This window comes from Rhagoletis zephyria, unplaced genomic scaffold (assembly GCF_001687245.7).
Source record: "Rhagoletis zephyria isolate East Lansing unplaced genomic scaffold, Rhagoletis_zephyria_1.1 Rzeph_scaffold_12713, whole genome shotgun sequence".
NCBI classification, from domain to species: domain Eukaryota; kingdom Metazoa; phylum Arthropoda; class Insecta; order Diptera; family Tephritidae; genus Rhagoletis; species Rhagoletis zephyria.
The window spans coordinates 1,680-16,851 of record NW_016169787.1 but is presented as its reverse complement, the minus strand read 5'-3'; the positions used below and the strand labels follow the sequence as shown (position 1 = coordinate 16,851).

General features: G+C 37.1%; 1 protein-coding gene across 2 annotated transcripts; it reads right to left on the bottom strand.

Annotated features, from left to right (window-relative positions):
- Positions 1-12,964: 12,964 nt before the first annotated feature.
- LOC108377794 (glycerate kinase-like) lies at positions 12,965-14,890 on the bottom strand. 2 transcript variants are annotated; one of them, XM_017634088.1, is made up of 3 exons: positions 13,617-14,890; positions 13,122-13,549; positions 12,965-13,070 (listed from the first exon to the last, which is right to left on the bottom strand). In XM_017634088.1, exons 1-2 carry the CDS (start codon positions 14,775-14,777, stop codon positions 13,214-13,216), a joined length of 1,497 nt encoding a protein of 498 aa, XP_017489577.1. In that variant the 5' UTR covers positions 14,778-14,890; the 3' UTR covers positions 12,965-13,070; positions 13,122-13,213. The 2 variants fall into 2 exon arrangements, with proteins under 2 accessions (XP_017489577.1, XP_017489576.1); XM_017634087.1 differs by having other exon boundaries at positions 12,966-13,054.
- Between the last annotated feature and the right edge of the window lie 282 nt (positions 14,891-15,172).

Genomic DNA, 15,172 nt, shown 5'->3' with positions numbered 1-15,172 from the left:
ATTTTTAACGATGTTGTTATCGATATTCTTATAGATTTTTTCATCGATTGATTATCGATATTTTTATCGATTTTCTATCAATATTTTTATATTTATTTTTATAGATTTTGTTATCGATATTTTTATCGATTTTTGTAATCGATTTCGTTATCGATTATTTATAGATTTTGTTATCGGTATTTTTATCGATTTTGCTACTAATATTATTATCGATTTTGCTATCGAAATTTTTTTCGAATCTGTCATCGATTCTGTTATCGATATTTTTTATCGGTTTTGAGATCGATATTTTGTTGGATAGTACTATCGATTTTGTTATCGATAGAGTATAAAGATAAAAATGATGATAAAGAAAAAGAGAATAACATAAATGTAATGAGAGCGAACAGGGGCATAGGTAGGGATATAGATAGAAAAAATGCAAAAAATGTAACCTTAAGCAAAAGCAGATGTATGTATGTGTGTACGTACATATGTATGTATATTGGTTATGAGACAAAATAGATATGTTACTAAAGTTTCACTTCGCCAGTGTGGCCCAGGCGCACTTACTTTTTTATACTTGGCTCAATGTAGTAATCGCACTTGACTTTTCAAGCTTTTATCAAAACAAAATATTTTCCGCAGTTTTTGCAGCCAAACGTAAAAATAAATACTCCAATCATCTGAGTTTCAATTCACGCTTCTATTACTTCCTCTTTTAAACTGCCAGAGGAAGTGCTAAAAAATTGCGCAAAATTAGCCATGCCATTGAAACCATAAATAAATAAATAGTGGACAATTAACATGGAAAAACGCGTTATGATTGTATTTTTTTTTAATCGAAGCATCGCCATTTGCGTAGGCCTACGCCTCCCACATAGCAACACACGCATACTACTATTTCCGTTTCCTCTGTTTTGGAGAGGATTATTCCAACAAATAGTAAGAAACGAATGACGTAGACCAACAGCAATGCCGCTGGAGTTTACAAAAAAAAAAACAAAGGGAGTAATAAAATGTAGCAGCAATAAATTTTAAATGAACCATTTATGTACATAACGAATTTATTTTACGACTAAAAAAATACATGGTTTTATTTTAATTTTATGGCATTCCTCCCGCCTATTCTACATATATGTGAAATTAATCTACAAATAAACTTATACACATACACGTACATACATAGTGTCGCTAATTGCTCATGTTGCTGCCGATCTTGATGACTTTAATGTTGTTGCTACTTCGTGTGGCAGATGGATTTTTTATTGCACTACGCTTATGCTTATGCTTTGTAACCGATGCTGCTGTTGCCTACTGCTTGCTGCTGTTCACTGTTCGCCGCCTGTGGTCAGAGTCTAAATTTAAATTATTATGAGTCTCCGAGCTGTGATAGTCCAATTGTGGACGCGTCAATTTGTCTACTGTGCACATGTGGTAAACTTTTGTTGTTGTTGTTGTTTTATTTGTAGTCATTGTAGTAGGCGTACGAGCAGTCGTCTGTCTGCAATGCCTGTTCTGCCGTAACAACCCTAATTACGATCTTCACGCGCTCATTTCATGGCGTGTGTCCCGCGCATGGCAATGTAGCGATCTCTCTTCTCTCTACTGAAGATAGAAATCGGAGGGGAGGTCTCACGATCTGGGTCGCTTCACCAAGTCCCATCTTAGATTTCTTTCTGGCACTTGCGTCCGTTCCCTCACTTCACGGAATACCACTATGACCTGAAACCCAGTAAAGCTTAATTATATGTTATTGCAGAGCTTGTAGGGATATTTGGCATTCCTTGACGCATATCGAGTTAGTCGTTGCCGACCCTAAGGATTTAATGGCAGCCAGGTTTGCCGCAATGTTGATTGCATATATCTCAGCCTGGAAAACACTGCAAGAATCTGGGAGTCTATAGGACTCACAGAGATAACTCCTGAGAGGAGATGCCAGATCCTGTAGCGATGTTCATGTTGGAGCCGTCCGTGAAAATGGGTATTTCGCCATCGCTGAGAGCGAACTCTGTCGGGAAAATAGATATCGGGCGCTTTTAGCTGCGGTACTTTTAACATATTGGTCTATGGGTGGAATGTGCAGGAGTATCTCTAGCGTTGCATTGGGCGTTGTGCCTAAGCATGATGGTCAGTGCACCTTTTGCAGGTTGAGTAGATAGGATTTGGTGTCAACCGTCTCCCGCCATACCAGCGCGCCATTGGTGGGAATAGGTCTAAACGCCGCCGTATATATCCAGTATATTATCTGCGGTTGTAGCCCCCAGTCTTTCCCAATCGTAGCTTTACAGGAGTTGAGCAGGATTTTCTCTGCCCTTCGGTGTTCGTTTTCAAGGAAAGTTTAGAGTCAAGAATGACCCCCAAGAACTTTGCCTCTTTTGACAGTTTAAGATGTTCTCCACTGAAGGACGGAGTTCGATATTTGCCTACTTTGTATCGCTTGGTGAATAGAACAAGTTCGGTTTTGGAGGGGTTAACCGTTTCTTTTTGCCCACCCAGCCAGATCGTTAATTGTAGATTGTAGAATATTGCTGATAGTCCAGACGAATTTCACTAAAACCAGAATGACTAAGTCAAGTATGAGTATCTTTTTTAGGTAACTATAGTAGTTCATCAATAATTGAAATTTCAAAAAATATACGGCAGCTAAGTTACTTAAGGCTGAACTTATAGGCGAACACTAAAAAATTCTAAACAGATATTTTGTTTAAAATTGGCCTCACAGATAGCGTATGACCTTGGTTAACATATAGGGTGCTATTCACAGAGGGTTGCCACCTATTTAAATAGACAAATTCGATTAAAGGTTTAGGAAAGCTTTGTTTCGAAAATATTTTTAAAGAGTTACCACCTTTTTTATTGATAACATAAGGGCAGTATTATAATATGGCGAAAAACCGAAAGAAAATAAAGAAAGATTTATTTCGGAAATATTTTTGAAAAAGGTTGCCACCCGTACTATTAATATGTGACTCAGTATCTTTTGTTACTTCTTCACGCTCAAAAGCCTGAAAGTATTTTGATAAAATTTCGCTCGCCGAGAGATTATATCCTGAATTAACATAGCAGAGGGTTGCCCCCTGGTTAGAAAGTTATATTAAATTAAAATAGTTTACTCAAATATAACCACATGGATTTCAATTGAAATAGGTTTAAACGGGCTTTATTTCAAAAAAGAAAATAAACACGGTTGCCACCTTTTTTGAAAGTCAAATTTATTTTTGATATTTATGAAATATTTTTATATGGACGACAAAAAAAGGGTTGGGAAAGTTTTATTTTGAAACTCAAATTAATTAATGGGCTTTTACAATATGGGCGTCAAACCTTATTTCTCGAAAATATTTTTGAGTGTCACATGTTTAAAAAATCAATTTCGATTTGCCTAGAAAGTTAAGTAAAATATTACAATCTTGGGCTTCTTGCGTATTTACACAAAACATTTTTTAAAGTACTTAATAACAGAGTTGCCACCTTTCAAAAATTTATGCACATTTTTTCTAAGTTAAATAAAGTATAGCAATATGCTATTGATATGAAGCAAAGGTGTTGTTAAAAGCACTTTTCAGAGTTGCCACTTATAAAAATAATTTAAATTGCCAAGTGACTGGCCTACGGATATGCAATGATAAATGAGATATATGTAATAAAAACAACAAATAAGTACAAAAATACTTATAAAGGTCAACATCTACGAACCCATTAATCACTCCAATTTTTCATGCTTTAAAGTACATATTTTATCATACTCGTACTCTGTGCATACAAAATTAAAGTCGTCGTCTTCATGTCTGGAAGAGCATTGCTTCTACTACGGGCACAATATGTGATCATCTGCTGTGTGACAATTATTAAATATAAACATTACACACATACATATATAGATATATATATGTACAATGGTTAGCTGTGAAGTTATAGCGTAATTAGGCTGGTGTTATTCATGCCATTGCTACTCGTCGATTTTTTTTCTCTCTGGCCAGTAATTAAATTTTGTTCTTTATTTCAGTTCAGCAGCTTGAGTATCCACGCGCAAGTGAACAAGTCAATTTAAATTTAAAGCTTATGTACTTGGCGCGGATTGCCACGCATCGCTACAAACACCAACATGACACTTCATTAGCTGGTGGCACATTACTCCTCCGCCATTCATATATATGGATGAAAGTGTGTGTGCAAGAGCAGTGACCAACCCCCATTCATGCAGACCTAAATACTGTCGATACTCGAGTGCTACATATGGCTGCTCTTAATTAATAAATCAACGCGACATTTGCACTTTGACATACACACATATGTACCTACGCGTTCATACATATCGAGCCCTAACCGCCAAAATAACGTAAGCGACATTTTTTTTAAAATTTCCTTTTTGATGCAGAAATATTCTTAGAGCATCTAGATGCATTTCTGCATCAAAAAGAAAATTTTGAAAAAAATGTCGCTTACGTTATTTTGGCGGTTAGGGCTCGATATGTACATATATGGTGGTTATAAAAAATGCCGCGGAGAAGTACTTGTGCTGGTGATAAATTTAGTTTCTTGAAGTAATATATTTCAAAAGCTCCCCTTCAGCGATGGTACATTGAGATACATATTTCGTATTAGGGACACGAATTTCGATACGATACGATACCATATCGATATTTTTGCCATTCGATACCAATACTTTTTACTCGATAGTTTTCAAACGAAATTTTTTTGGGAATCGAGTACCAGAACCCTTGTATTGTAACGAATTGTAAATCTACATTACAATGTTAATGTAATTAATAAAATATTTTATAAACTTCTTTTAATATTTGAAGTATTTAAGATTAATTTTCTAAGTTAAAAAATGTAAAAATCTATCCTGCTGACGTTAGGTTACTAAAGCTCCCATTGAAAGTTTTTTTTTGTTAATATTGTTTTTGGATTAATTTTTAACGCAAATAAAACATTAATTTTATGTCGAATATATTTTTTATTTTGGCTTCAGCGTTACCTAGCGGTTACATTTTTTGCGAATCTATATCGTACTATAACCTTCCACTGGAAACGACCATATGTCTTTACTTTGGAAATTAGGTATAAAGCAATATGGATATATTTTGGGCTTTAAAGAGCGAGCCCGAAAGGACAAGGTATCAAGCATTCCATGCAGAGTATACAAACACTAACATAATAAATCGCTTGCCGCACCTTTTTAGTTTTTAGTTCTCATAAATGCAGCTTCTGTGATAAAAAAAAAAACTGGAAACAACAGAACACATAATGTGACATTGTGCGACCTTGACCAGACCCAGATTTCCGTAGTAGTTTTACTACGGTTTGTGGAAAAAATTTACAAGTTTATGTAGTACGCTACTCCGCTTTACCTACTATCTGCTACCATTTTCTTTCCAAAATAATAAAATGCGCTTATTACAGTATCTGAACACAAAAAATGCAAGATAAAGAATTGTTTCTCTTTTTGACCGACTTCAAAAAAGGAGGAGGTTATCAATACGTCCGAATATTTTTTTTGTATGTATGATACCGCATAACTTTGGACGACGTTAATCGATTTCTTTAATCCTTTTTGTAAGGTGGCCCCAAAGTAATTTAGTTTATATCCTAACATTGGATTATGAAGAAATTAACAGCGCTTTTCAATTCTGATTTTTTTTTAATGTATGACATAAATAATATTCGACTAATGTGTATTTTATATGTAGCACATACTACATCTAAACATAAATATGTATATATCTTAAAAGTATTCTTTCTGGGAAATGGTATAACTTTCATAATTTCTCCAAGACAATAATATTTTAATCGTAATTTTTAAGATAATTTTTGTCACTCGCTCGCTAAAATACGCAACACTTGCTTGAAATAGTGGAGGATAACTCTGTCATAACAAATTAAAAGTTCATTTGGTTCCTTACTTTGGTTAAAGAGAGATTGCCTTGAATTTGTAGAATCTAAGGAGCAATTGGTTAAGTTCTAGAGACACAATTGGAAAAAAGCGTAATACATTTCTCGTATAATGTAAAAGAATGATCGGCAGCCATTTTGCATACTTATTTAAAAACAAGTAAGAAAGTCTAAGTTCGGGCGGAGCCGAACATTAAATACCCGGCGCAAACATTAAATATATGTTTTTTCACCTTTGCGAAAACTAGCACTACATGGTAAGCCGGGGTGTATCAATTTTGAGTAAATTAGCGTCCCTCAATTTCGAAATATTCAAGTTTCAAGCATTTCTGAAATTTACCGTTATTTGAAAAGCGGCCGTAATTTTAGTCCGATTTCAATAATTTTCAACGTTTTGCTTTTATGTGGCAAGCACAATAAAAATACCGAGTTTGTTACAAATGGGTAGAACGGTTACTGAAATACATATATGTGATCATAAGTGGGCGGTGCCACGCCCATCTTCCAAAATTTTACCATAAACGTATTTCTTGGTAAAGAATTGTTGCAAGCATCAATTTTGAATAAATTAGCTTCAATATTTACTGATTTATCGAAGATTTTGTATTTCTCNCCGTTATATGGGATATGGGCGTGGTTATTGTCCGATTATAAAAATTTTCGGCCGTTTAATATGCTGTGCGAAGGCCAACAACTGTGCCAAGTTTGGAAAAAATAGCTGCAGCGGTTCCTAAGATATACACATGTAACCATAAGTGGGCGTGGCTACGCCCATTTTCCAAAAATGTATAATATTCTTATTTTTCGTCGTGTGCACAAGTGCGCTCGGGTATAAAAAAAACCTTACTTAGAACTCTTTTATTTGAACTCCAATTGAAACAAGCGACTAGCAGGTAGCAAGAGGTTTCCTTTAGGTCGCAGGGAATTTTCCCTGAACCACTTGCTGTATTACTCCATACAAGGCAAATAACATATAATAACAACTTGCAACTAATTGAAGATATCTGTGTATACTCCTTTAATTGGTATACTTAAACTTATGCGTTGAATTAGTTTCATCCAATTCCATTTGATTAATTACACTTTTAATTTTTGGATTTTTTTCATACACAAAAACAAGTTAAATCAAGAATAAATGTATGTCACCAATTAAACCTAATCAATTGTAATAGTTTGTTAATTTTTGCATTCCAGCATGTCTATGCAGCACATGCAGCTGAAAAAAATTTCGAAAGTCGCAAAAAAGTATCACAGCTGAAAAAAGTGTCTTCAACTAATTTAAATCTTTTATACCATGTACATATATATAGACTTTCATTATTTTACTTTTCGAAACTTATTGGGGCATATTTATAGTCGAAATAAAATCGACTCTAAAGGCCGGATCACACGATTGACGCACCCTAACTTTATGTCCCAATCGTGTGATTTCACAATAAATCGATTCATGCGGCAATCGAGGCATATATTGTGCTTATTGTGCCCAATAAACAGAATTCGATTGGGCACAATAAAAAATGTGCTAGATTGGTACATTTGCGGCAATCGTGAGATTCCAGCTTAAAGGTAGTTATAGCTTTTGACATAATTTTCTGTAAAAAAAAACTGCACCTGACATTAGAGTCGACTCTATTTCATCTACATATGAGTATGCCCCATTATTTTTAATAAATTGCTAAGGGTGATCATATTTTCTGTCAAAAATATTTTTTCTCTTTAGATAAAAATATTTAAAAGGCGAAATAAGCTTATTTTGCATTTATTGTGAAAACAAAATTGCAGTGACAGGCTAACCTAATATTCGCGGCTTGCGTTTTGGTACGCATGCCGTCGAATTTGTTTTTTTGCGTCACCCGAAATTGACTTGCATGCGTTTGCATTTGATTTCATTGAGCGAAACGTCAAATCAAAATGTCACGCAGAACAAAAATTGGAAATTGAGTTAGCTTCATACGCACGCCGTTCAATTTCGGTTGATCTCATACAAGTTGCATGTGCATGAGAAATTTTTGACAATAAATTGGCGGCGTGCGTGAATATTAGGTTAGCCTGTTAGAACTGTACTTCACAAAAAAGGAACATTAGGAGATAACAATTATTACAATAAAGTTAAGCCTTTTACGTTTGTATATAATTATCGCAGATTATTTGTTTGTACCGGAGTCACGAAAATAAATTTGACACAAATAGTAGATTGCGGAAATGCTAAGCTACAAAAGCGGTGCATTAATTCATGCTGCTTCTGGACGTTTCTGTGGAAAAATTTTGACATAATAAAAAGGTTGAATCAGCCAAAATCTTGCCAGAGGTGTAATTTTTGAGTGCCCTTAAAAAGTAAATGCTAAAAGCATTTTGAAACACGAAAAAAGGAATATATTTTATGAAAAAAATGGTCAAAATGTGTATATAGAATTTGGAATCAAAGAAAAAGGGCAAAAGTCGCTTGGTTTTTAAGAAAAGTTTCAAAATGAGCCTACTTTTTTTAAAGTCGGTGTCAGGTGGCATCGACATGCAAAAAGTGTCATTTTTACACTTTAATCGCACAACGGTAACACTGTCCATAATAATATGCACTTGTACATACTTATATGCATTGATATGTACATGCATATACATACATATGTATGTACTTACCCAGAAGATAATTTAGGGAGGCCTTCTTAAGCAAGTCTTTTTCAGGTGTATTTTTTCTTAGGCATTGTATAAAAAATTACAAAAAAAAAGAAACACTGTATAGGGTTGTTCGAACGAATTGCCGTCCTAGTCACCAGTTCCGAGTCTATTCGATTTTTGAGTATGAAGCCTTATGCTGGACAGAAGGGGGAGTATAAGGGACTCAAACTGGAGAAAATTAGCCTATGGTTACAGAAGATATGAAATAAATTAACTGTCGAAGACCAGCGTGCCAAATGAACTTTTCTGTCAAAGTTTACACTGCTGCCAAATGTAAATAATAATAATAATAGATTGGCGCTTACACATATGTCAGGGTTTGGCCGAGCTTCTCCTCCGAGTTGTGGTGTGCGCCTTGATCTTGTCACACAAAGCGGAGGGACCTACAGTTTTACGCCGACTCCGAACGGCGATTGTATTTTTATGAGAAGCTGTTTTTCATGGCAGAAATACACTCGGAGGTTTGCCATTGCCTGCCGAGGGACGACCGCTGTTAAGAAAAAACCGTTTTCTATTTTTTTTGGGATGTTGCTTTGACCAGGGTTTGAACCCAGGCGTTGCGGAATGGAAGCGCGCACTGCTTACCACTACACCACAGCGGCCGACAAAATGTAAATAGGGACTAAAATTTAAAAACTAATTAATACAACTAAAGTTTAATCTGTGGAAAATTAACAATAAAATAATTTTTTTCGCAAAATCTATAAAGGACCCTTTAATTTCTCAAAAAAAAACCTGGGTAACAGTTATTCGTCGCCACGCTGTATTTACAATTTACGCGAATGCATAAATTTATATTATTTAGCATTACAAATTAGTTTCAATAAACATTTTAAGTTACAATAACACATATTTGATATAAAAACCTTAAGCAAATACTTCAAAGATGTATGATTTTTTTTTTAAATTAAAGAAGCAACTTTAAAAAAAACTCCTTCAAAAGACCTTCTGAAGTACGTTCTATAAAAGCCCTTCTCGAATGCCTTCCATGGATAGCGCACGAAGTAGCCCTTCAATTTTTGCCACTCCATACAAAAAAGAAAGGAGAAACGAATGTAGAGTGGAAAGCCTCTTGACTCTCAGGAAGGCCTTGCGGAAGGGCTTTTAACTCCTGAAATTAACTACTGGGTATATAATTTTATTAATTTCCAACAATGTGCACATAAATACTTATGCATGCATATCAATAGGCGCTTGACCCGTGTATTCAATGCCCAATTAATGAATCTAATAAATTTTGCGATAGCAGCATTCAAATTCAATAACAAAAAGTGTTTTAAAAAATTATAAAACTAGCAGAATAACAAGGACTTCCCAATGTCTACACAAGATATATTCATTCTCATGAAAATTTTTAAGTCCGCCAATTTCCTTGCTCAAACGAAACGAAAAACGGTGTACTCGGAAAAGAAACAGGCTTTTCTAGGTAAGCTGTTTTGGCACGCTTTGCTGTTCCCTAAAGAGAAGTTTTGAAATAATTTGGCAATTGGCTAAGTAAATTGAAACCCACATATGAGGGTCACACTGCGACTGCTGTTTACCGCCTGATATGGAATAGAAATCATTATTTAACTGGGTTGAAAAAAATGCAAAACTTCTCTGATCGGCAACAATGCACCCATTAAGAGATTAGGCTATTTGGAGAAGACGCAGTCTTAAGCGGTCACTTCAACCTTTCTGAGCCTTTTGTACAAAACTTATAAAAGTGCCAGCCCGGAGAAAACCCTCAAATTAAAATGTCTTGTGGGTATTGGAACGCTGCATGCGACATAAATTTTTAGCCGTTTACACGACTTATACAAGGAATAGATCTTTGTAAGTATGTATGTAAATATGTATACGAAAAGTGTGCGCGTTTTTTATGCATATTTGAACAAATTCAATTGAACTTTGCTTTAGTTGATTTGTCACTTATTTGCATACATACATATGTACATATGTATGCGAGAAGGAGGCTGGCTCACTATGAACCCAGCTGGGGTGTCGCTTTATTGGAGGGCGAACAAATTGAGTGAGTAGTACGACATGTGCATAGCAGTACGAACAAGTGGTTGGTATGTGTGGACAATTCACTTTAATTTATTTTAAACAGAAGCGCCAATGATTCAACACCGGCGAAATGCGCAGCTTCCAAGTACATACTTATGACATTAATTGCCATTTGAGGAATTCCATTTATTCAAAAAGCGAGACTAAAATTTTTAAATAAAGCAAATAAGACTGCAAAAAACTTGCAAAAATTTTAGTGCGGAGAATCAAAATCTGAGTAGAGCAAGGGAAAGAATCTGAATCAGGAGTCAGCTACTAAGCTACTAAGAAATTTATGATGACTCAAGGTTGCATTGAATTAATTAAAACGTTTTGCAAATTTATAAGTGTACGAGAATCGTATGCTAAAGGAACAACGCACAATTCAACTATGTTTCACAATACATTTGAACCTACTAGAGGCAATTAGGCAGATATACTTATGGACTTGGACTTAGAATTTTATTTAAAGCTGCATAAGTATTTTTGTTCATACAGAAATTAATAAATTAATGAAGAATTCAAATAAAAATGTAATAAATTTATGCTGTTGCATAAGTACATACATATGTACAATTTTTAATGCTTCGTATGTGGTCCAAAAAACCTTCCAGCTGATTCCCTAAAAACTCGCTTGGGTTAAGCATCAACATAAATGCCAGTAAGCGTACATCAGCTCTGATTTTTTCCTAGCACGTTGGGTTCGGCAAAATTTCGAAAACCTTCGATAGTGAAAGGCTGAGTCCCAAATTGCATCAATGCAAAGCCTCAGCCTCTTTTATTTTTAAATTATAAATAATCTTAATATCCAATAAGCGCAACCACATTCAAATGGCGATTTGGAACTTAGTTGCGCAAATTGGGAATTTCCATCAATTGTAGTTCAGAAATAAAAGAGGCTGATGCTACCAATTCCAAACTGAAGGCTAAGTTTAGGTATTACTTTTTACAGCTTGACGTCCGGTTTACTCAAACAGAACGATATAGATTCATGTATATCTGATCAAAGGAATGCCCCAAGAAACTCCTTAAGGAATTTGGACCCTTACTGCACCAGCGGCAACAACAATAGATAACTTTCGAATAATATTCAGGATTAAGCTCAACAATCAATCCGGCCAAAGCCTTAACCTAGGACGGAATTTCCATGCTACTGAATAAACTAAGGCCTAAGGGAGTCAATTCCATCATTTCAGAATTATTTGGCTTCTTAAGAAAGCTAGTGGGAAAAACCATTGAATAAGTTTTCCTCGAAAGCTTGTTGAATTATCCACAATTATGCTACAGCAATCACAACAGACACTTGTTTAAAACAGAGCCAAACTTCCGGACAAGATTCAGGACTATAGCCAACAACCGATTCAACAGATTTATATGGCAATGGATGAAGCTACAGAGAGCATAAAACACCGCACTACGGACAGCGACCGGATGCCATAACAGCACCTGCATGACGAGGCGAAAATGCTCTCTATAAAGGAGCACAACACCCGAACATATACCTGCTTGCAGAGGAGGCCTTGCCAAGGCACGTCATAAGGCATCTTTACGAACTGACGGACGAAGTCCAGAGGTTCATAAAGAAACCTCTGGACCCTTTAGCTTATCAACGGGCCTTGAGCGGCATTCACAGTGAGTCAGTCTCAAGTTACGTAGATTCCAGACCTGTGAATGCCGTTCTGGGCACACAACCACCAGACATAGACGAGACGGAGCTTCGTCTGCCTCGCGAGACACGTACCATAATAGCCCATTTTCGCTCTGGCTACTGCAGCAGGTTGAACTCATATCTGAGCAGATTTGATGCAGATGTGCCAAACAAATGTCCGGCATGCGGAGAGACACCCCACGACCCGAATTATCTTTTCGTATGCCCGAAAAACCCAACGCAACTAACGCCTCTGTCCCTGTGGACAGACCATATAGAGGCTGCACGCTTCTTGAGTCTTCCGTCAGTTGAGTTTGACCACAAAGACTGAGAACTAACCAATCTGAGCGGGGTTATTGTAGCCGCTCCAACAACAGCAGATTTGTATGCAGACATGGAGGAAAAGTTTCAGCTTCCATAAGAGACCTGCTTTAGTCTAACGCTGCAGCTGGTACAACCAATTGAATGTCGTTGTTGTATCCACATACAAATCTCTCAGAGAGTTTTTAAGGAATATTAATGGAGTGACAATCCTCGGTTAGATGTTAATCTGGGTCGTTCCGGTTACGTAGACTGTTGTCGAAACCAAAAGCTATAAGCAAGATCATTAAAGGATTGCAGACTTGGTCGAAATTCTATTTACTTAATACCTGCACTTCTAAAATAAATTATCTATTATTTACGCAAAGTATATTCAGAAGATTAGAAAGTATTTATTTACATATGTATGCATGTATATCGGTAAATAATAACGAAACAACAATATTAAATGCAGCAGGAACTATGTTTTTCTTTATACATAAATTAACGGATTTTCCTTCAAAGTTGCTAGAAGAAACACTTCCTTACTAAGAATTACAGCTTCTAATTTGAATATATGTATGTATGTACTTACTTAAAAGCGCAATCCAAACTCCCTCCGGCAAACATACTATTACGTTACACGTTCAGCTCTCATTTAAAATTTCGTCCATATTTGTACTAATACTATGCAATCAAAAAGAATTGCAGATCCATTACATTAGTGCCTGTATGACCAGTCAGCACATGATATTCGCCACCGTTCAAATTCTTATAAAAATTATACGAATCGTTATTTTGCAGGTAAGCCTTCACATCGTTTAAACTCATAGAGGTGTTCTTCAGAAAGTCGCTTATCACCAAATCGCAACCAATTGCACCTGCTGCTGGTGTCGGACCATCAATACCGTCCGTACCGGCGCTAAGAAAGATGACATTTTCGAAATCCGCATTTTCGTATAAAGCGAGCGCCAAACGCAAAGCCAATTCCTGATTGCGGCCTCCCAAACCGGTGCCAGTGACCTGCAGAAGGAAGACGTAAGATTTTTACTAACGCGAGCCAGCTTAGCGAAGGGCGCTAGATACTTACCTTGACTGTGGGTTCACCTGCCAATATCAGTAGCAGTGGCTTCTTCGTGCGCTCACACATGAGAAGTGTCTTTAGGAAATGCTGAAAGATACGCGCATCGAAGGGGAATCTTTTTTTCAATTCATGCTCATCAAGTGCACCCTTGCGAAAATTGCAAAGGTCTTGCAAAAAATCTTTGTATTGGCTGACAAGTTCTTGCACTTCACCCTCCACTGTTGTGCCGGCAATGAAAGGATTGTAGCCACACTGTAGTGCTTCCTGCACAGCCTGCGCTGTTGCAACGCGATTGTCGCCTACCATATAAATATAATTATTGCGTGCTGGTTCCATTTCTGCTCTCACTTCCGGCTGCTCCACTAGCACGCGGATATGCTCAGGTAAATCGGCGAATAATTCATATTTATCTAGTACCTCTTTCGCCGACAGACGTTTTGCTAGAGCGCAACAAGTCGGACCACTGGCTATTATGTCGACCGGATCGCCCACAACATCACTGATGACAAACGAGACGACAGCAAAAGCGTTACGTGCGGCGGCTGCCAGCCGACCACCCTTTATGTCGGACAAAGCAATGCGCAAGACATTCATTTCATCGATAGTTGCGCCACAATTTGCCAAACGACGTACTAGCTGCATCTTCTCCGACAGTTTGAGGGGCGTACGCGGTAGGGGCAATAGCGCAGAACCACCGCCAGATATCAGCACAAAGAGTATATCATTTTCGGTCATATTCGCGGCGAGTGCTTTGATGCGCTGTGCCGCCTGGAGTGCCTGCTCGTCGGGTTGATTGTTTGGTGCGCCTTCGAAAATTTCAATTATCGAGTTTGTTGGCAGCTGCATCTCGGGCACATCACGGAATCGCTGTCTTGTGCCCACTGGTATGCTTAGAACACCACTCACCAGGCGGTTCCCGAGCGACTTCTCCAGTTGCACTGCCATGCCGAGCACAGCTTTACCGAAACCAACTACATGACAGTGTTTACGGGTGATATCCAAAGTTTTACCTTGTATTTGTATACTCAGCCGGCGACCATCTTCACTGGGCTGTGGTCTAAGAATATACTGGTTGGCTTCGCTGAGCAGTTGTGCTGGTCGTACCGACTCCGCAGAACGTTTAAAGATGTGCCGCAGGTTCTGGATATGCTGTAGTTTGGCTGACATGACTTTATTGGTTCAAATTAAGATATTCGATGTTCACTTCCCTTATCAGTTTACCGAGGCCGGAATATGCTTTGATAAGAAAATTTATAAATAAACTACAGCTGTTGCCGCTACCAGCTGGTATGGAGCGGGAAAACACGCAAGCATAAATGTCAAATGTTCAAGCAACGGGTGATTTCACCCACAGATGTCGCCGCGAATATTAATATGAGAAATTTCTAGTTTGCCAGTTAAACGGTAGCAGCGACATAAATTTCACCGCGTCATCTACCCGCAAGTTTTTCTACGATTTCTGAACTTCTGGTTCCGTGTATGTTTACAAGCATAACTGTCAGTTTTTTTGGCGGCGTGGCTTCTCCGACTATGTACATATTTTACAATTCTTGTGAAAAATC